The sequence below is a fragment of the Solanum verrucosum genome, unplaced genomic scaffold (assembly GCF_900185275.1).
Source record: "Solanum verrucosum unplaced genomic scaffold, falcon-dt-bn FXZP01000117.1, whole genome shotgun sequence".
Lineage (NCBI taxonomy): Eukaryota > Viridiplantae > Streptophyta > Magnoliopsida > Solanales > Solanaceae > Solanum > Solanum verrucosum.
Window position 1 is genome coordinate 1,037,721 of NW_026020014.1, and position 23,291 is coordinate 1,061,011.

The 23,291-nt window shown below is 36.7% G+C and overlaps 3 protein-coding genes across 3 annotated transcripts; 1 reads left to right on the forward strand and 2 right to left on the reverse strand.

The window, feature by feature from the left end:
- The first annotated feature begins 2,148 nt into the window (after nucleotides 1-2,148).
- LOC125820694 (ESCRT-related protein CHMP1A) lies at nucleotides 2,149-3,028 on the forward strand. Its single transcript, XM_049500114.1, has one exon. It carries the CDS (start codon nucleotides 2,286-2,288, stop codon nucleotides 2,895-2,897), a length of 612 nt encoding a protein of 203 aa, XP_049356071.1. The 5' UTR covers nucleotides 2,149-2,285; the 3' UTR covers nucleotides 2,898-3,028.
- Nucleotides 3,029-5,361: 2,333 nt separating this feature from the next.
- LOC125820766 (40S ribosomal protein S15a-5-like) lies at nucleotides 5,362-9,311 on the reverse strand. Its single transcript, XM_049500194.1, has 3 exons — nucleotides 9,077-9,311; nucleotides 8,557-8,717; nucleotides 5,362-5,742 (listed from the first exon to the last, which is right to left on the reverse strand). Exons 1-3 carry the CDS (start codon nucleotides 9,204-9,206, stop codon nucleotides 5,644-5,646), a joined length of 390 nt encoding a protein of 129 aa, XP_049356151.1. The 5' UTR covers nucleotides 9,207-9,311; the 3' UTR covers nucleotides 5,362-5,643.
- An 826-nt stretch (nucleotides 9,312-10,137) lies between these two features.
- LOC125820590 (uncharacterized) lies at nucleotides 10,138-22,172 on the reverse strand. The gene is made up of 12 exons (XM_049499994.1): nucleotides 21,637-22,172; nucleotides 19,356-19,582; nucleotides 18,130-18,197; nucleotides 16,001-16,075; nucleotides 15,487-15,836; nucleotides 15,211-15,279; nucleotides 15,013-15,101; nucleotides 12,088-14,175; nucleotides 11,530-11,607; nucleotides 11,274-11,385; nucleotides 10,724-10,774; nucleotides 10,138-10,602 (listed from the first exon to the last, which is right to left on the reverse strand). The coding sequence occupies exons 1-12, from the start codon at nucleotides 22,006-22,008 to the stop codon at nucleotides 10,549-10,551; spliced, it is 3,633 nt and encodes a 1,210-aa protein (XP_049355951.1). The 5' UTR covers nucleotides 22,009-22,172; the 3' UTR covers nucleotides 10,138-10,548.
- Nucleotides 22,173-23,291: the final 1,119 nt, after the last annotated feature.

A 23,291-nucleotide genomic window follows, 5' to 3' on the forward strand; every position in this document is an offset into this window, starting at 1 on the left:
TAAATCCAAGTACTCTCCGTCCCATTTTATGTGGTAACATTTGATCGGGCACGGAGTTTTAAGAAATAAATAAAGACTTTGAAATGTTTACCAAATTGCCCTTTAAAAAGTAGACTCACTTTTCTCTTTCCTCATAAATGTATTGAAGTATTATTTTAAGATTAAGTGGGACCAATAAGGGTAAAAAAAGAATTGTACCTTTAAATATTTACCATATAAGAAAATGTGACATTCTTTTTGGGACTGACCAAAAAGGAAATGGTGTCACATAAAATGGGACGGAGGGAGTAGTTTTTATGACATATAATAAAAAAATTATTAAATCAAATAATTCATATAAAAAGAGAGATAGATAAGGAATATAGAAATTTGAAATGTTCCGATACAATTCAAAGTGATTATCATTTTTGTTTGAACGAAATGATGTAATTATAATTCTTCTCTTTTTGATGTGGTAACAACATTGTATAGAAACTAATGAGTGTTATAATAGCAACTGGTGACCTCCATGCTTTCTCTCTTATCTCCAGAACAAGTTGCTGCTGGGAATAATGATGGCAGCGAAATTATTACCGCCGAGTATTTCTGCCGTTTGGCAGAAAGAATATATATGTCTTTTGGAATAAAGTTCATGCTCTGCCTGGAATAAAGTATTTCTGCCATTTGCAGAGGATTTTTCGAATTTAATGCAAATAAAGTTCATGCTCTGCCTGTATATGAGTCTTACTTAGAACAATGTTTGATCAAACTTCTAATCATACCTTTTACTGTAGTTTTTAAAATTGTTGAAAAAACATTCGGAATTAAATACGTGTTTGTATACACAATCACATTCAGAATTGGATCATTACTAAGTGACTATTTGTATTTTTAATCTTGAACCAATGTTTTTTGTCCATCAACCACTAGTCTCAGTGATCCCGGCCCTGTAGTGGAGCTTGCCCCCGCCCTAGGCCTATTGAGATCTTTCCCTGTGCGGGTAAATTTGGGCTCAGGTCAGTGACGGAGCTAGAATTTTTAAAGAGAGTTCAAAGAACTAAACACACGAATTAATTGAAGGGGGTTCGACATTTACTATATATACATTAAATATAATTTTAATTATGTAATAATAGTCCACCAAAGAGAGTTCGAATGAACCCTAACAGAAGACTGGCTCCGCCCCTGAGTCTCACATGATGTTAATCAAAGTTATTCATTATTAACTATCACTATCCATCAATACAACAATTACTATAGACTATCATATAATTTATCCTTTAATATTTTTAGTGATATAGTATTAGATTATTTAGTAATTTTTTGAAATTTCATATTTATTAGTTTTCAATTAGCATAAACCTTATACATCCAAAGTGTTCAAAGAAATACATGGTCTAAGTTATTTTGCACACAATTTTAATATAACATGTCAAGATTTAGATGTATATATAAATTTTGATATTTTAATATTAATGTAATATCTTCATATTTTAGATGTGTATATATAGGTTTAGAACTTTGTAATGTCAACAGAAATAAAGGAAGAGGAGCACAATCTCCATACTTAGATGATTGACTAATCAAAATCGAAATGATTAAAAGTTCTTTTGAATAGGACCAATAAAATAATTGAATATTTAAAATTTAATCGGGATCATCTTCAATCGAGATCATATACGATTCATAATTGCTCATAATATTGATTTGAAGGTACTCTATAAAGAGAATTTCGCGAGCAGTTTGAACAGAAACAAATAATCTCATTTTAATCTCTTTTACAACATGAGGAAACAATTGATCACATTCTCAATCCCTCTTTTCGAAAGACTACTTTTTATAGGTATGTATTAATTTTAATAAAAATAAACAAAATTTTATTTACAAAGAAAATAGGAAGGAGGACGTAAATAAACACGTAGCAGGCATACCAACGTCACTTAGAAACTAAATTAAAATTAATTATATAAAATTAAAAAGAATTACCAACATGGAAAAAAAAAAGAGTAAAGGACTTGTACAACGGTCGACTCATCGCTTGGGCCCACCACTGCGTGTTTCGGTGATCTAACGATTATTATTGAAATAACACACGCTACAATTGTTTCTGACCGTAGATTAGTCATTACACGGAAAGCGAGTAGCATATACAAATTCGGTATCCAAGTAATTTCCAGGAAAATATCTGTCTTCAAACCCTAATAAAGCACCAAGAAGAGAAGAAAGTGATTATTCGAAGGTGAAAAATCACCAAATTGCATTGATAATTCACAAATTCGAAAGAGTTCATCGCCAGATCTAGATCCATGGGGAACACAGAGAAATTGATGAACCAGATCATGGAGCTCAAGTTCACATCGAAGAGTCTTCAACGCCAAGCCCGGAAATGTGAGAAAGACGAAAAATCCGAGAAGCTTAAGGTGAAAAAAGCGATCGAGAAAGGGAATATGGACGGCGCTAGAATTTACGCCGAGAACGCAATCCGCAAGCGCAGCGAGCAGATGAATTATCTCCGTTTGTCCTCGCGTCTCGACGCCGTTGTGGCTCGACTCGATACTCAGGCAAAAATGAGCACAATCAGCAAGTCTATGGGCAATATCGTCAAATCACTCGAGTCCTCCCTCAATACCGGTAATCTCCAGAAGATGTCCGAGACGATGGACCAGTTCGAGCGCCAGTTTGTTAATATGGAAGTTCAAGCTGAGTTTATGGAGAGTTCTATGGCTGGAAGTACCTCGCTGTCGACTCCGGAAGACCAGGTTAACAGTCTCATGCACCAGGTGGCCGATGACTACGGCCTCGAGGTCTCCGTGGGGCTTCCACAAGCAGCTGGCCATGCTATTCCTACTAAGGACAGTGAGAAAGTCGACGAGGATGATCTAACCAGGCGCCTTGCCGAGCTGAAGGCGCGTGGGTAATTGAGAAACTAAAGATTTTCCTGTTAATAACGAGGCTGCGCAATTGATATATTGTGACATAGTATGTGGAGTTCTCTCTATTTCATTCTGAAAACTGAACGTCTTTAATGTACATTTTAACTCTCTTGTGTTGGTGGAGTTCTTTTGCTTTTCTTTATGGTTTACAAATTGTGTGTTTATAATTTAATGTGCATGTTGGTAATGTATCTATTGTCTGTTCGTATTGTTCTTTGACTTGTTAATATATCTGTTCATAACCTTGACCGGATTGCATTGTTGTTACCTGTGACGACGAAGCTCTCCGCTTGGTATAGTTGATCTGTACGGAACGGAGGATTGAAATTAGAATAGATTCACGCTCAGTTAAAAGAAAGTAAATGTGGGGACTCTTCTTATTGGAGGGGGAGAAGGGTATAGGTCTATAGGGGAATAGGAATGATTGCTTTGTTCTATACAAGCTTGATATTTGTTGTGTCAAGCTAATCTTCAAACAGTTCTAACTTGTTATAGCATTTCTTCGTGCGTGAACAATTGGGTACCCAAATCTCCTGTTCATGGACTTTAACTTTATGCCATGCTCGTCTTTGTGATGATTTTGAATAGAAAAAACAATGAGTATTGTGGAACTGGATGTCATATCTGATACTGAAGTTAAATGGATTGACTTCACTTTTTTTTCAGCCAGAGAAAGCATCATTACTGGTAAGAAGCTGCAGACGTGATAATGCTTAGCTTCGTTTTCATTGTTAAGTTTAGTTTTCGTAACTAGGAAAACATCTATTAATATTGCATAACTCACATTCGTAACTTGCAATTTGATATTGAAGAGGTTTTAAAATGTTGATGATCTGAGTGGGGGTGGGGGGGTGTTGGATATTGATTGTATTCACAAGTTTGTATGCAGCTAAAATTCCTGGTTAAGTTCAACTACACGCCAATTTGATATGCTCTCATAGTTCTTGTTAGCTGACTGTATCATATTATTCTTACTATAACAAATTAGATAGTTGCATGTTGCTGTGTAATAATCATCCACCTTATTAGTGTAAGTCCGTGAGAGAGGGTAGTGGATTACATATTGCACACACACATTTTTTCATTGGGCAAGTCCATAAGTGCAAAAATATTTGGGTTAACAGAGCTGATTTTGCAGGGTCGTTCTTACTATTTCTATACAACTTTGCAGATCAATTTTTGTTAATTTTACTAGTTAGATTATGCGTCCGAGAAAGAGGAGAAGATCATCTGTATTCTGTAATCTGTTCCCCATGGGTGACTAGTGTCATCTAGGAAAATAGCTTTTGAGTGATAATATAATTGCTGCTGGAGGTGCTGTCTTGGTGGAGAAAGCATCTTCCAAGCTACTGGTTTTCCATGCTCATTGAGCTTCAGTAATAATACTGAATATGTTTTTTATGTGTCGAGGCAGAAAATTGTTCAATTCTGCGTAGATTTCACCAGGTATGAAATGGAGAAGTGAAACAGTGGAACTTTTGGTGCCACCAGTGTAGGGTGAGCAAAGCTTAGTAATGGCTTAGATGTCCTACTTGTCAGTGTGCACTTTATGTGCTTTTGTGATAAGAGAGATGATATTTATGCGCTTGTGTGTTTTGAGTCATAGAGGCTCTTGATGTGAAACTCTAGAAATCTTTATATAATTTGGATTCTAGAGCCATATGAACTACTTTACTTGATCAGGAAAGAAGGCAAACACAAGGAAGACTGGAGTATATGTATAGGGTGGAGTCTTAGCCTTCTTTAGGTTGTTTTATCCTTGAATCACAAAATTGGAAGGACTTCATGTTGAGCAACAAAAATAGAAATGACCTTATGCTAAGCTAATTTGTTGATAGTTTTTACGAGCTTGAGTTTGTCGTGTGAAGCCAATTTTTTAATAGGTTTCGAGTATATGTATACAATTGTGTTTCGGCACTTGTGTCTGTGTGAATAGTTGAAAATTTCATGTTAGATGACTTCAATCATATGTGGCTATGATGCTGAAGGAATAACCAAAGCACGAGCAATTATGAATGGTCAGCTAATTTTTCCTTGAGCAACTTACTGCATACATCAATTTTCATTTGAGAAATAAAGGATGAAACACTGCAACTTTCATCTAGCTTAAGTGTGTGGTTATTTGTTGCACCAAGGGTGTGGCGTGCTATAAAATCATAAGGTCTCAACTATGAGCAAAAATTATTATGTCCAAGCCTTGGGGTGCAAAGTTGCCAGTATCTATGCTGGTTGGAGTTAACTATGTTATTGTTGTAAATCGAGTTTTAGGCCTCCACTCGCAGGTTTTTAGATCACAAACATTTTTCCTCCAACGTCTCATCATATTATACATCAATATCCTACAAACTACACACATGAGAAACTGTCTGATCACCAAGAGACATGAAAATCACGCCCCTGCATATTAAAATTAAATTGGCAGGCATTAAACATTTTTTATTTTTTTTCTCGACAAAGGCTGTTATGATCTCATTGATTTTGAGCATAAAAACAATTTAACTCAAAAGTCTCCACACCAATAAAGCTCAGAAGTATAGCTACAAGTAAATAGAGAAATTTAACAGGAATCTCATGTTTTTATTCCCTATCCACTTTCATATAGGGCCTTTGGAAAGCCCAGGCCGCTTGTATGTTTGAATCTTCCTTGTCAGCGGCAAGCCACAATGTAGTAAACAGATGACATCAGAACAATGCTCTTGCCAACTTTCAACCATACCACGTCTGAACTTGTTCAATAAAAGTAGCCAAGAACTTGTCCACCCACATTTTGCCGCTGAGCTTCTTCGTGATCCAAAACTCCGTTTGGTGTTGTAATTACAACATATCCCCACTGCAAGAAGAGGAATAGATCAATACCTTCTATAGGATTTTTTTTAAAAAAAATAGTGGTCGTAAGTAAGAAAAGGTAGTGAAAAGAACCTGACTTGGATAGTTGGATGTTAAAGCAAATGATCATTAAAGGTTTTCATGCCAAGGTCTAAAGCAAGATTCCACATAAAATCATTTAAGGTAACAGGTATCAACAGGTATACATGTGTCTAACAAGGTTCAAAGGTCAATAGCACATTTAACTGCAGCAATGGATGACTTCTCCAAGTGTATGCTTTCATTATCTTCACATAAAATTGTGTTTTAGACAGAAAAATAAATCTAAATGGAACTTTGGAAAAAATTATGTTAACAGACAAAAAGAATGGAAGGAAGATGAAGAAGAAAGACTGAAAATCAAAGATGTTTAATAGTAGTAAACTATTGTAACTTGAGGACTCCTTATGGGTATAATACTCTTGGACAATGGTGGTATAAACTCAGGTAGCATGTCTACACGATGGCTTTTTCTGGTCAAAGATGCTTCCTTCTGCTTCATTGTCCCAGATAGAAAGATGGCTCAAAATGGTTCTTTTTGGACAGAAAATGATATAAAGGTTGGTGTCTGGAAACAGAAAGATGGATGAGAATAATTCTTTCGGACGGGAAAAAAAAGTAAGGAGGTTGGTGTGAAAGTGGAGACAAATGACAACTTTGGATGTGTCTTGGTAGAGCAGGAACTCAAAAGAAAGAGCAAAAATAATGAATGGGTATGGTAAATGGATAAATATACAGTAGGAACAGGTTTTGAAAATGCAGAGGACAATATATTCAGAAACTGGAAAAGAACAAGTGAAAATAAATGCGGAAGAGGAAGTTGTTGATCTATTGATTGCAAAATTTGGTCGACAGTAAGTGCAGCAGGGAGTATAAACTGGCACAGACCCACCTCAAGATACAATATGCAAAAGAGCTTCATGATAAAACAGGTTGTGCAACACATCCACAGTTTGACTGCAAATATTTTTAGTACATTATTGACATTTGACAGATCTAGGAAGGTAAGCGGAAAGACTCTTTGCCATATCTCACAAGTTCACATTTATGGAGAACTATCTCATTCACAAGATATTTTATATGTATTTTATTACCCAGTGAAACTGCAAAGTTGTGTTCCCTTCCTTTAATAAAAATTTGTTAAATATGTATTTTATGTCTACCTGTAATAGCAAAGTACCAAACTTCCTTCAGGTAATGAGAATCAGCCATATTAGTATGACAACTAATACCCAGCCCCTCGCAACAGGTAAGCTTTCATGGACATATGGAAGCATTACATTTCCATTTACAGTACGCAAACATTTCATGTAAAAAGTCAGAATCAGGGAGCAAGAACCTATGAGTACCTAAAGATGGTAAATAACACATTCGGCAGCCTTCTCTGTTTGCACTTAAAATATGATCAAGATAAGAATTCATTGTCTATGATATATATCCACATACGTAAAATATTTAAAACGAACATGGTAAGCTGTCAGTGCAGTACTTGCTAATTAGGGCCGCTACTGTTGCAACTCAAGATGAATATCCTCTTGTCCAGGCCGGACAGCCATCATGGGAGGTGTACTCCAGAAGAAGTGTTTAAGATGGGAAATTGATGAGGTAGAAAGATTACAAACTTTAAAACATCGGAATTGGAGAGGAAGATAAAATGATACTGAAAGGATCCCCCCTCAAGGAGCTTTCTGCGAAGTCCCACACCAATTTTATGCTTAGTGGAGGTTGTGGATCATCTTTTTGACATTGTAGATTAGTGTTGGGCTTGGGGGCTATGATCTTCTCCATTCTCAATGTACAATAGGTACACTACCTTAAAACACCTCTAGTAATAGCAAGAAACATTCCCACCTAGAAAAAAATCTACTCTGCTAGGAAATAGTTACCATTATTCTCCCGTGGTACATGTATTTTTCAAAAATTTAAGAACATCAAAATGCAATAGGATAAATATGAACGCGAGAAATTATAGAGCAAACTGATTCTTCTGATAAAGTCGTTAGGGGAAAAGAAATGCAAGTCATGTTAAACATAAAGGAAATTAGGACTATGATCCAAGACCTTAACATAGTCAAACAGAGGATAAACTAAAAGCAGAGCGGAGCAGATTAGCATTTAGTGAACAATGCAAATCAAACAGAGAACAGAGAGAAGATAAGAAATAAGATTTACTAAATATGAAGTACTTTATATGAAGCAAAGCCTAGAATGGCCCAACTCAAAATTTGATGAATAATGATGTAGCTCATGTTTGATGGCTTTTTTTGTAACTGGTAAGAGCTCATTAGCATGTAGAAAACAAAGTCCTACTCAGGGAGATGACACGAACCTGACGTGTTGGTAGCGTGCATATCTTATAATTCTCAATTATTACAGCAATTATGACGCAACTTTACAATTTTCCAATGATCAATTACTTCACAAAAATATAAGAACAAAAAATCCCAACAGGATGAATTTGAAACATGAGAAATTATAGAGCAAAAATCATCATCTGTGATTAGGGAAAAAGACATGTAAGTTGAATGAAACCAAAAAGAAATGCAGGACAATGTTAAAATACTTAGGGGGGGGAGGATTCCAAGACCGAACACATTCAAACGCAGGGGTGAACAGATTACCATTTGCACATTTAAATTCAAACAGAGAAGACATGAAACAGGAATTACATTATATGATGCAAAATTCAAAACTCAATGAACAATGATGCAGGCCATGTTTGATGGCTTTCTTATTATTGATGAGAGTTAGGCAGCATGGAGAAAAAAAAGAGTCAAACCTGACGTGTAGGAAGGGTGCGCGTTTTATAATCCTCAAGAGTTGCCGCCTTGATATCCTGTCTATAGGTGAGAGCTCGACAATCATTGATCCTTCCAAGCAATTCAACAGATATCTTACCAACTCTATGAGGATCGTGTACTTGAAAGTCTTTAATATAACCTGAGAATGTAGTTACAATGTAAGCAGCCCAACATATTCTATGATTTTTATAGGCTTATTCGATTAAAAAACATGATTTCTCTCATATTGGAGGAAGGATCTTAAATAGGAGATTTGAAGGGCAATACAATGACAGCTCGTAGAATGATCAATAACACAATAAAATACATATTCAACCTCTTATTTACAGTGAACATTCAAAAGCAGATTAGTCTAAACATACGAATTCCAGATTTACCATTGGCCTATAGATTTCAGCAGATACATTTCAATTCAAAATTCTCTACCAAAACAAAATCTAAGCCAAAATTTATTGAAGATTTTAGAGCTCAAAAACTAGGAGAACCGTTAATAATTACCTCGATACTTCATGATTTGGAGGAAATTAGCAATAACATTGGAGACAGGTTTTAGCTCAGCAGAAGCAAATCCTCTCTTTTCTGCATTCACAATAGTCCTCAATGCGTCGTTCAATATTCTCCTCCCCATTTTTACTTTACTGTTTCTTCTCCGGCGACTGTAAAATCTCCTTTCAACTCCTAAAACCCTCGCACAAAATCTTCATTCGGCCATTTTCATCGGTAAGACCCGAAACATTACTGATGAAAAATTGATTGGGCCGTAACGGGAAATGGGCTATATATAAACCTACTGGATCGCTCATTCTCGAAATGATCCATCTAGATTCTTTTTAGTTTCCCATCCCTTTTTTTGAATATTCTAGCATCTTATTTGATATATTTAGATAAATAAACAGTACTGATTTCATTAAAATTTTGTGTTACGATAATGACAATACATACACTAAGTTATGTGAATACTCTGATAATACAAATAAACATAGTTCTATTTGAAATTTATTTGAGTTACTAGACATATAGGGGCTATATACAACATGCTTGTTGTATGTTCAATATTGTAAGCTAAGTATGAAATAATATGTTAAGAAATACTACAAATTGCATTATAACAAGTACTTTTAAATGTAAAGTATTTCTCTAAAAAGTATACTTACAAAGTCAGTTCGTTTGTTTTGACTTTAAAATTAAAACCAAATCAAATCCATTTATTGGCTTTCTTTGAACACCTAGATAGGATTTTGCCCTAGGTGAGATAGATGTGCATTTAGACAAAGAAAAAAAGAAAGAAGACATATGCAACTATTCTTGTTAAGTTCAATGGTATTCGAAACATAATATTCTACAATTTTTCTTTTCTTGTAATATGGAAAGCAAGACGGAATATTTTGGAAGTGTTCGTTAAAATTGTAAAGCATGTCCAATATGCTTGGTAAAACATGTACATAATTAGAATCATAAGATAAATACCTTCAGTTTTCATTGTAACTACACATGGAGAACAAAGCTTTTATGAAACCAAAACTTGCACCTACACTAATGCACGACATTTTGTATCAAAATTTGGTAAAGGTTCATGAACATCACTATGAAGACAAAACTATGGAAAACTTGCCCTTGGGGCGATTTTACAATAACAAGTCAACACTTCGAAAAAAATTTACACAAAAATGTACTGGGCAACAATCCCATCTAAAGAATGGAAAAAAGGAAACCAAAAATAGGCACTCTACAAGTCTATTTACGCCCAGGAAACTGTGACTCCAAATCTTCTAGTAACCACCTTCACCCTGTTTGCGTTGCTCCCACTATAACTTGACGTCTTCTGTCAATTCTTGTGGTCACTATCATTATTTCATCTATAAATCGGACAGAGCATTTTCTGCTGCTTCTCCAGTAAACTACGATTCCTGAGCACTCTGGTTCCCCAACAGAGGAAAGAAGAGCTAGAACTTAGAAGTCAATCTTTCTGGTTACCGGTCTCTGGCATATGCAACAGCAAAGTCTTTGATCATCTGCTTCAAATACTGCGCAACAAGTTGAAGCATTCAGAATTTGTACAGGAAAAGAAGAAAACTAGGACAAGAAAGAAAGAAGAACTTGGGGAAGTGAAGCAATAAGGTTCAAAAGTGATGGTCCGATAAGTACCTTCAATTCCTCATGAAGCACAATAAATATTTTCTTCAATCTTACATGTCTCTGCAGTTTTTAAATCGTAATTCAATGAGTCAGAGATCCCAAAGAAAATACAATATCAATAGATCACCTAAGGCACATGGGGAAGTGGACAGATACATCTGACAAACCAGCTAAAGGAGTTAAATGAAAGAGTAAAGGGTTATCCAAATAAACGGGCCTACATAAAAAAATGTGTCTCCAGAGTGCATTGAAACTATTTCGACCATGAAAACGTAAAAGGTTATCCAAGTTAACAGTACTACCCAAAAAATGTGTCTCCAGAGTGCATTGAAACTATTCCGACCACTAGGCTCTGTTATCCAGAAATAGCTTGCAGAAAAGGCACTTAACACTTGCATCCAAAAGCATTGAGAAAAATGCAGGGGAGGATTTTTGAATTAGTGCACTAGAGCTGGTTTCACATTAAGAGACATAATAGACAACCCACATAGGAAATTGTTGGAGTACAGTTTCCAACTTCTTATCCATGATTACAAAAACATATTGAGAGGAAACTTACTGGTCCACATTTGCGATAAGAATCTTTTAACTGTCCCAACATGTCATAGAATCTTTTTGTGTCTCTTCCTTTAGAAACATCAAGCTCCTTCCCGAGTTTAATGAACTCATTCCTAAATAATTGATCCCAATCTTTATTAGAAAAACTAAAACTGAAAATAAACTGTTTGAAAGAGGTGTTTGTTAAACAAGTCTAGAAGAAATAATCTCCATGGAACTTTGAGAAATCAGCATATTTTCCTGTTCTTGCAACAAACCTGTAGGACTCCAATATTTTGTTTATCGAGCAATAACTATCATACTTTTCCCGATACTCCTGCACATACTCTTCATACCTGAAACAAGGAGAACCTGACATGAGTAACATCAAGAATAAAGGTCTTTAGCAAAAAAAGATGATCATGAAGTGAAGTACACAAAGCATTAATTACATCAACACAACATGAGCTACATTTTTAAAGTGATGGTTTAAAGAACAAACGTCTCAAAATAATGAAGATGATCTGAATTCTGAAGTATCCAATATATTTACTACTCTTTCTTTATCAGTAAAAGGGTAACTTTGTATTAATAGTAACAAATGCATTTACTACTTGAACCCTAGATGTGTGTACTCTCTCTTTTTTCAGCGAGGGTTCCAAAAACAAGTTTTCAACAATGAACACCACTTGAAGTATCCAATGCATTTGACACTAGAACACTACATTTGTGTACCCTATTTTATGTATTAATTTAAATGCAAGGAGTATGCCTGTATGTTTCAACAATCCCCAAAATGTTTACTCCACCAGAGAAGTAAATGTTAGAAAACTTACTGGGCAAAATTCTCTATTGGTCCCTTCAGTTCTGGTTCCTCCTTTTCATACTTGGAGTACGAACTCATCTCATCAGGAGAACACTCTTGCATCCTTTGACCTTCACAGCTCCCCAGCAAAGAAGCATCCTTATTCCTATCATTGATCTCAGCAGCCAAACTGGACTTTTGCCCTTTGTTCTGCTTGACCGATGGAGGAAGTACACTCTGTTTTAGATCATGTTGTTCTCGTGTACCAACAGACGATTTTCTGCGGTTGTCTGCATGGACCTCCTGACCAGTCCCTAAGCTCCCTTCTTCTTCAATTTGTCTACTACTATGCATGTCCACTGGTTGATTATATTGGGACCCAATATCGTTCTGATTAATTCTAGGACGGTGCTGTTGAGGCTGAGGTTGTGCAACCTTTTGGTGAGATCTTGAAAAATCTTCAGCGTGCCATTCAGGGGTCCTCCTCTTAGATAAGCCATCCGGAGTGCCAGAATGCACAGAGCTCAACTGGAGAGGAGATGATCTTCTTAAGTCTGCTACAGTCTTATCAACAGTTCTTCCTTTACTTGACTCAAAATTCCAATAATCTGAACTTGATGGTCTATTCTCTCCTTTAAATGAACTTTTCCTCTCAACCTGCTTTTTCAAACCAGCTGTTTCCTGTGTTGGAGGCTCCCGAAGTTCTCCCAACTCCAAGTCTGAGAGCTCTCTTTGAAGCATGTGCCCACGCCCATTAATGAAAGAAGATTTCACCGTATTACCCATATTATCCTTTGGAGAATTTCCTGGCAGCGGGCTATCATACTTATTGAGGTTTGAATCAACTGATGTTCTATGCTGGTCCCCAACACCATCTTTCGGATTTTTTCTTTCCCTTTTATCACTAACAATGCCATATTCATCTTGTGAATCTTTACTAACCCTGTCTCTCTGTAAGGGGAACCCTTCATTCATTTGAAGGCTTCTTTCAGTGAACTTAGCAGTATGCCCTGAGCTTTCACCTTGTTTAATTGGCCTCTCAGAACCAGTGGGAGTTTTGCCCCTTGCAGAGAAATCAACAGATCTCCGGTCTGGCTGCAAAAATTCAGAAGCAGACTTTCGAGACATGGCCTGATTGTAACTTTTTTGTGAACCAAAATCCCCAGCAGCATCTCTGGAAGTTCTGTCATCCTTATCAGGAGATAAGTGAGAACTCTCCACAAAAGTAGAGTTCCTACCCCCAGAACTTTGTTGCTGAATAGGATTTTGAGTTTTTACTCTCTTATGCTTGTCACCTTTATCAACTGAGTGTTTTTCATCACGCACTCTTTTAGTTTTACTTTTTTGAGATTTTTGGACGCTATGAGACAGCTCACGCTTGAAGCTATCCTTGTCAATGCTTTCAATTTCACTAGAATGGTTTTGGTAACTAACATTTTCTGCTTCACGAGGAAGCTTGCCCATTTGGACCTCACGTTGTTTATGCGCATGCCAATCAGCTGAAAAAGGTCTGATCTCTTGAACAGGTTTTTCATCATCTCTCATAGGACCTAAGTCAGGAATAACATCCATTTCAGCTACTTGGCCACCGTCAGGCAAGTCCTTCTCAATATCCACAATATCAACAACATTAAGATCTTCAATCTCACCCACCTCAAATTGACCTGGCTCAAAGTCCAAAGTTCCACATTGAAGCTGTTCAGAAGCTTGCAGTTTATGATTTGTCTCTTTGTCATCATCACTCATGATATCGACATCCTCATCAGATGCCTCCTTACTATTAGAAGAAGCATCACTTTCACTGTCACTGCTACTCCCACTGGCCACGCTTTTACTTCGGCTTCTACTCTGACTTCCACTATCGCTTCCACTATCACTGCTCTCACTATCACTAGAGCTAGAGCTAGAGCTATTAGCCTGCCCTTCACTTCGATCAGGTGAAAGATGGAGGATATCAATGTTTTCAATGGCATCACATGCTTCTTGAGGTTTAGAATCACTCACTGCCCCCTCTTCCAACTCACCACTATCAGTTTTTGGAACAAAGACTGTCTGCGGAGCAGGTAGTTGGTCAAATTTATGAGGGGCAGATGATGGCTGACAATGATCTTCAGGAGAACTGTTAGGAGAAACAAACATCAACGCAAAGGAAATTTTCAGTTAAGACAGAATCAAGCATTTCAATCAATGCGCAAATCTTTTCAGAAAATGTTTCTCCTATCAAGGACATAGTAGAGCTAGTACTATGGTACTCGGCAGCACCAACATAGAAGATATACATTAGAATTATGTTAGCACAAGTTTAGTTTACCAACAGTTTACACATGAAATATTTAAAGAAATCAGAAAGTGGATTACTTTAGCTTATCTATTAATTATGTTTTCCTATTTCACTGTAGCAGTTATTAGCAGTAATAAGGTTATTCCTTCACTTTCCCATTTCAATAGTAGTCAGAAGTTATTTCCTTGTTATTAGGTGGGAGGTTAATCCACCAGTGGTGTATTTAAACTTAGTTGAATTCAATGGAAAGATAAGCAGAAAACTGTTCCAGTTTTTGTGTACTTTAACTAGAGAGATTGCAGGTTCTCTGTGTGTTAGCATCATACCATTTAAATTGGAAATCAAAAGAAGGGTGAATTCAGAAGTACATGTTAACCTTTGTAACATTAAAACATGTATTTGCTTGCTCCTTGATTGTTTTAGCTCAAAATGGAGGGAAAATGTTGTGGTCTTTTTGTTTAATAGTATCATTTCACTTTGTTTAGCATCATTTCACAAATGTCTTCTATGCTTTTCTCTGGTCGAAAGTCCCTTGCTCCTACAGGTATACTTATGGAGACTTCAATTTGACTATGTGTGCTAAATGTAGATCAGCTTTGTCTCTGACAGATACTAGTTGGATTCAAATTGAAGAGACAAAAAACAAAATAACAAACAGCCTGAAGAAACTTGTACCTTCCACTTTCAGGGGCAGGTTTCGGGAAACTTTCTATATCCACTTCCGGTTTCAAGAAGTATCTTCCTGGAGCTTGGTATATAGCAATCTGCCACCACAAGTTAATGTGTAAAACATTATAACTATAGTATCACGGACATGCCTTCACTTCTCTTTGCTTTTTTCAGCAGAATTACAACAAAGCATGTACCATTTACCTTTTTTATAATGGGCTCAATTTGTTTGGCTGAGTTCGGGAGCGTGTCTCCAACAGCTTTTTCCAGTGCCTAAGAACCCAGAAGATATTTCAAGGGCAAGAAATAAGAAGCTGATGCAGTATAGGGATATACTTAAGAATTTACCAAGTACTCCATGTCAAAAAAAGAGCAATAAGCCAAAGGGAAAAGAATCTCTTTGTTCTAAACTTACACTCCACCTCCTACCCAGATAGCCAGCTAAATTAACAAAAGGTCCAATTCAGTTCACATGCTTACCTTAAGACTAATCCCCTTGGACTGGTTCTCCATAAGTAGAGAAATCAACATGCTACGCAGATCAGTAGACGTTGTGCCTGTATGACTTTTACGTCCTACTTTATCTTGTACAGAACTTGTGATCGCCTTGCCAGGAATTTCTTTGTCAGAGCTAGTAGCTTTAATTATTGTTTGAGTGGGTATCATATCGTCCACAACAATTTGGCCCTTCAAGAGATTGACATTGCCAAATGGAGATGCTGGAGCACCAGATGGTTCAGGTGGAGATGATAAAGGAGAAGCAGAAGGCTTTCCCTTTGAATTTGTTGTTGCAGACAAGCCAGATTTGTACGCAGATCCGTAAGATCCCCCTGCAATTCATAAAGTTCAATGAAAAGATAGGAAACGTAACACCACCAAAACAATGAAATTATATTCAAGAAGTCCTCTCTTTCCAACACCTGGACATGAAATATACCGACTGGACTGCGAGCAGAAAACATAAGAAACTTCTACACTTCAGCTCCGAAATTACCTGGAGGTGGCTCTGCCTTCCGTTTTTTCAAAGGAGGCTCCTTCTTTTGCTTGAAATTCATCTTCCGTGGATTAGCTGAAAGAGACAAAGAGTTAAATTAACATTAAACTGCAATATCAGAAATTAAACATACACAGCCATTATAGATCATCCATCTAGAGAACTGATGTTCTCCACAGTATCTGTTCAATAAACAAAAGACGCTCTCATTTTGTCTCTGCATTTCTGGTGTAATGAATTTTTTGTATAACTGAGTCAATATAGAGTTTTTGGAATCATTGTAAGTAGATAATCTTTAGGATTCACTAGATCTTTTGTAAGTCTGGCTTCCAGCACAATCTGTGCTGATAAATATATTGTTACCATTATCAAAAAAAAATAACAGACTCTCCAGAAGACGAGCATAAACATCATCTGCTTGACCATCGTGTTTAAGCTGCTGTTTTCATACAGTACTAACATTGTTTCTTCTTATCAGCCATTGTTTCACTGTTGTGATTAACTATTCCGTTTAAGCTGCTGTTTCGTAAGGTACTACAATTGATTCTACCACACAACAATGATATCTGAATCCATGCAAAACTAAACGCAAACTTCAAAGACAAGTTTAATGTTATAGCCACAACAAGTAGCATGAGCACTTCTACCACACCAAGAATGACTGCCAATATGCCACTATTAGGACCTCATATTTCTTTCTTACTCACATTTAATTCATTGATTATACCAAGTTGGTGTGAAAAATATGTATAAAGCGAACTCAACAACAGTTCTCAAACAAGTTATCCCAATCATCTGACCAAAGGTCCCACAAGAATTCTTTCCCTACACCATAAAAAGCACGAGAAAACCTTTAAATGATTGGGAGGTGAATAGAATGGTTGAATTTCTAAATATCCTGGAACGATACAAGGAACTCAGTAACAGAGAAGACAAACTGTTATGGGCTCCAGATACACAGGGGAGATTCTCAGTTGGAACAGCTTACAGAAACTCACAGAGGACACACACTCAATCAAGCTACTGGCTATGGAAAATGATCTGGAAAGTTAAGGTGCCCTTCAAGGTGGCCTGTTTTACTTGGCTCTTAGCAAAACAGGTTGTTCTCACGCAGGATAACCGTATGAAGAAGGGCCTCGATTTGTGCTCCAGATGTTTTTTTTGTGAATGTGAGACAGAGACAATAAATCATCTCTTTTTACACTGTAAGGAGACGGTGAAACTTTGGCAAATTTTCATCAATAAAAGGGGCATCAGTTGGTCTATGCCAGGAAACATAAAGGAAGCTTTGGCATGTTGGAATCGGGATGGAAATCAGTCGGGGCACAGGGAGAGATGGAAGATTGTCCCAGCCTGCATTTGGTGGACTATTTGGCTGGAAAGGAATCAAAGATGTTTTGAGACCAAGAGCTGCTCTATGGAGAAGATGAAGCTGAAATGTTTAGCTCTTTTCTATTTTTGGTGTAAACATGAATATCCTCATGAAGATGAGGATATCACTAGTATGTTAGAGTCCTTAAGGAGTTCATAGGAAAACAACTTGTAAGTATTACTGGAATACATCCTGAGTATTCCTGTGTTTATAATACAAGTTACCTTTCCAAAAAAAGAAAGAAAAAGATATCCTTATTATACTAATATCTCTTTCACGACTATGGAACGATCTCCTTCTTCTTTCATTCCATGTAAGCTAAAAAATACATAATGATTATCAGACCTTTCAATATAGAACACCATCAAAACTATCTTCTCGTCCCCTCAATTTTTCCTCTTCCGCTTGTAAATAAAAATATAAAATGGGATACCAGAAGCCTTCCTCTCTCCTATACAAATGCACACCCATCAAATCCTGAGACTTTTGCACTGTAGCTTTATCCTCAAATAGATACCAGAAGCATTTCTACTTCAGGTTTATACTTCATCCAATTTGCAGAAAAAATTATCAACTAAGAACAATCTACAAGGCCTTTTTTTCGGCTTTGGAGAAGGTAAAAAGTTCATTCCATAAATGTACAAGAAAATGATTGACTCCTAAGTAAAACTTACGAGTAATCTACCAAACCTTAGCCAAGGTAAATTAGAAAAGTGATTATCAAATGTTTAATTTCAATGTTCAAGATGATGCATACCTTCAGGCGCAGCTATTACCCTCGTCTGACCCTTCATAGATGGATTGGCATGGTCCAAAACAATGGCTCTGTTTTAGAAATGCAATAATATTACTATACATGAAGAACAGAATACAAATACCAGTAAGATGTAAGCAACAGTAGAATCTTTCCTTATTTAACTAGTAATCTCTCTGTTTCAATTTGTTTGGTCTATTTTGACTTAGCACGGAGTTTAAGAAAGTAAAGAAGAATTGAATCTTGTGGTCTAAAATTAAAGATATGTCAAATGTACCAAAATGTCCTTTAATCTTGTAGTCTTAAACAAGTCATGTGGGAAGTTGAAATTAAGGAATTGCTCAAAAAGGAAATGGTCATTCTTTTTGAAAGGACAAAAAAGGAAAGTAGGTCAAACGTATTGAAACGGAGGGAGTATGGAACTTTTCCAAAGGATCGGAAAAGCCTTAATATTTTTACTCAGCATTTCACAATCAAAAAGCAATATTGTTAAAGGCTCACTTGAGGCATGCATAAGCCCTCAAGCTAGGTACGAAACAGGTTAAGCACTACGTCTCACTTATGCCACGCTTTAGATCAGGTACCGAGGTGCTAAGACGTATGTCTCGTCACCATCAACCATAGGCTTCTTCTTAAAGTGAGCAACACTAAACAATAATTATTTCCTTTATCCATATAATTTTTTTCTGTTTATAGTTTATCGTTCTTGAATTTAAGTGTCTATATTTTTCATTTCTGTCTTAAAGCTCCAGGAAATTTCAGCACCTTTTCTTTCTACTTTTTGCTTTTGATAAAACTGCTGGGGAATCTGAGTGTGGATTTATCACAACAAAAGCTAATTCCTTTCAACAGCGCAAAAGTTTAACTGCGGATTAGAGATAGGAATGTTGTTACTACTTACTCCTAGTGTAGTGGTTTAAATTTCAATTAACTACACATTAGCAAGCTATTTAACAAAATTTAAGACAGGATCTTCCTCTCGTCAAGTAAATAAAAGTCTTAACAGAAAAATGCTTAAAATTTCATCCTCATTAAGCCCTTTTCTTCCCCTTTCCCCTCCCAAAAAAGTAAAAAGCACTCAACTTTATATATCTGAACATTAACAAAATGAGCACAATAATGTGGAAAAAAATAATATATCTAGCAATAATAATCAACCATTTGCATATGTCATCTAGAGTTAATAAATCCTTATCCAAAAAAAAAAAAGAGTTGCGCAATAAACATACTTTCGTGATTTAAGCTTCTTCTCAGCTTCTTCTGACCGCATTTTAACATGGTTTGTAAATGATTCATCCAGAACACGTTGCACATTCAATTTTCGCCAAGCACCACCTGACTCGACAAGCAAACCATTTCCATCTTCACCACTTTGACGTTCTTCATAAATATCACATAGATCTCCCGGTTCACGCGAACATGTGAATCTGAAGTCTTTTCTACCAACATTAATGACCTGATACAAGTTGTCCAAATTACATCCAATTATACTTAACCATAATAACAGTAATGTCCAGCATAAGTTTAAAATCAAGTCAATGGATGTCAAAAGTTCTTAATGAGGCACTCATACATAAAACTCGATGAGGAGCATAACTAAAGATGACAGAGCAATTTTGATACTAAAGTTTATGTTAGAGAAGGAACAAGGATAAGTGACGCTCCGGGAAAGCAAAGAATGGAATGTTTGTTCTAAAGAAGAAGGTTGCTTGATTATTCTTTTCAGGAGCAAGCCATAAGGACTCTGTAGATCGCGAGAATGCATGTTCTGATGCTTGCACGGGCTCATGTGCTTCCAACCATCCAACAAAGTGAGTTTCACAGAAGGGAGGTTAGCGAGATCCCAACTCTGAGGAAAGAAAAGAAGCTCGACCGGTGACATTTCAGATGCCAAGTTATGGACTTATGGTATAAAATTATGGTGCTGTAGTATAAAATCTAGGAAAGATAATCACTAAAATATACTCCCAGTCTATTCATTCTAGACGAACAAATACATGATGACAAATTAGAAGTATAGATCAGAAAACACTGGAAGCATAATGTTGTAAGTACTTTGATATGGACCCCTAAAGAAGCACATTTCCCGTTTCAAAAACTTTTAATTATATTGTCCAAACTTGGTTATTCTGTTTCTTTATTTTCCTATTCTGTTACATAGGAAATCTAATAAAGAAAGCACATAAATGAGGCAAGGATGCATAGCTTTCAAACAAAAGGCAAACTACGAACTACAGCGGCGGCAAAGCCAGGAATCAATATAAGTTCAAGAAAATAATAGGATCTCAGAGTACCCTTCGGGGTGGCCCAGTGGTTTGAGCTTGGGACTTTCATGTTGGAGGTCTCAAGTTCGAAACCCCTTGCCAACAAAAAGCAAGGGGTTTGCCTTCTGGGTCGAGCTCGTCGCACCAGGCTTTCCTGGTGCGGGTTACCTCTCCTATGTGGTTTGCGAATTATTGCATAGGAGCGGGGGTTTTACCTTGTGCGCACACAAAGGGTAGCGGTTGCGGGTTTCCCTTGTCATAAAAAATAAAAAAATAAAAAAATAAAAAATAATAGGATCTCATAGTTGGGATTTAAACTTGTAACGTAAAGCAACTTTAGAATCCCTTTTACTACTACACAGGAATTTTCCTTTTTGTAAAAGGGGATTTAATGTTTATATATAACCAAAAAATACATTTTATCCTTTTAACACATTATAATTTTTCGATGACGGGTCCAATTGACCGCTCTGCCCCTGCTTTGAAGTCTTATTGTTCGGATAAGTAGGTAATCTACAAGTCTTATGCTTGCAGATAGACATAGATATTAACTTGCAGCAGTTGCTAGAGGTTTAAAATGCTAAAAGTTTTTTTGCTGCACACCTGCAGTATAATGTTAGTGTTCCATTTTCATGTCAAGAGACCTAAGAAGCAATAACTTAACTTGGACATAGAAGCCATCATCTTTCTCATTTAGAGGTAAAGGTGCGGAAGGAAAAGAAAACAACCGAGGGACCCGAATCTGACCTAAATGGGAATGACATTAAAAGTCTTTTTCAAAACCTAGCATTAAGGGCGTTACGAAGCGAGGACTTTCCTTTAGCTACTGGCCCAAACAAAAGAGATTAGCCACTTGATCCCTTCATGTCGGGAGGAGGAGGAGAAGATAAGGACAACTTTCTTTCTTCCATTCCCATGGCAAAGTTTAAGCCGAAAATAAACAAATGTTTGTTTGCGATCTCCCATGTTCTCCCTTGCATTAGAAGTGGTATCCAGCTAAGCACATGTTCAACAAAACCAACTTATAGGTAAGGCCCGAAAAAAAGAATAGAAAGCCATCTAACAACAAATAAATATGTTGCACACAGATCTGTAAAACAAGTTATTCATTTCTTTTCATTGTTGTTACAGCCCTCTGAATCTAAAATCTCTCCGTGCAGTAGCAGACATGAGGTTGAAGTCCAATTCAAGCTCTTTACCTAGATATCAGACTCAAATGCAAAATAAAAACAAACAAAAAACTCACATTTCCATCGGAATTAGCATTGGCATCAAACTTGATCCTGGCTGCACCGCCCTCAGTTTCCAGTCGCTTGATCTCCTCCACTAGGTCTGGCGCCAGCCGAATAATCATGGCATAATTCAAACGATTTCCAGTAACGAGGCTAAAAGTCTCCTCGACTCCATTAGAGGGAGCAGAGGAGGTAGGACCGGAGGTCATATTGCGGTTGCGCGGTGCAGCAGCTCCACTACCAACTGGAAGCCGGCCGGCAGGCGAAGGAGATGCCCTGTGGAAAGGCGGTGGTTGGAACGGTGACTGGATGTTGCGCTTCCCGACGCCGCCACCACGGCCGGCGCCTCCGCCGCCACGGCCTAGCTTCCCGGAACCTCCGTACATTACGTTCGGGTCCTGAATGGTAAGTGGCGAGTGGAATTGACAGAAGAGGGAATCGGAACTTTGAGATACAGAGAATACCCAGCGAAAGGGGGAGCCGTCGACGAAATTCTCTAATTTGGGTTTACCGGTTTTGTTTTTTAACGTGGGCCCATGGCTCTCTTACTCGAATTTACATTACATTTAGAAAAATCGATAACTCGTTTCAAATTGAGAACCATATAAGGGAAAAAACTGTTCATAGGCCTATTTGAAAAGACACTTTATATGTTAAAAAAAAAAAAAAGACACTTTCTAGTTCATAGTTTATACTTTATTGGAAACTTTCGGATATAGTCACTCAAAAATAGCTTAATTATGTTTCATATCTATAGTTTGCTAAATACGATTCGTAGTTACATATTATAGGGAAGAGAGTGGCGAGCAAGATTGGGAGAGGGAGGAGAGAAGCGAGAGAGAGAGCAGAGAGTGGGAGAGGAGTGAATTGTATATGTATATCGGATAGATAATTGTATATATGTAACTGGTATACATATGTATTTGTATATCTAGCGATCGACATTGGGAGAGGGAGGAGAGAGGTGAGCGACAGAGGGCAATAATTTGTATAATTCGCATCTCGTTTGTAAAATTCGCGAGTACGTTTGTATAATTCGTCTGTTTTTGTATAATTGAGTAATATAAAGTCTGAAATTATACAAATATGATTAAAAAAAAACCGAAAAAACGAATTGATACAAACATAAAGGGAAAAAAATCTGAAAAATACTCCAACTTTGACCGAAATTGTTGTTACGATACCAAACTTTATGGAGGACCTTTTACCCCCTGCACTATTTAATAGTGTATTTTAAAGGTATATATGTGCCCACGTGGACACGTTACTATTTATAATTATGCAATATTTATGATGTCCACGTGGACACATATATACCTTTAAAATACACTATTAAATAGTGCAGGGGGTAAAAAATCATTTCCAAAGTTTGGTATCATTAAAGCAATTTCGGTCAAAGTTCGGATATATTTCAGACCTTTTTCCCAAACTTACATATGAACTTTAAACAATTATACAAATTATATTATATAAGATCCGAAAACACACGTTTATACAAACTTAAAAAAGTTATACACAAAAAGATTGAATGTATATGGTAATAAAACTGAAAAATCAAAGGAAATCATGACATATATAAATACAAACCATCGTATACAACTACAAATTAAACGAAGAATTATTAGTTGCGAAATTTTACAAATGTAGTGAATTATACAAACGTGACTAA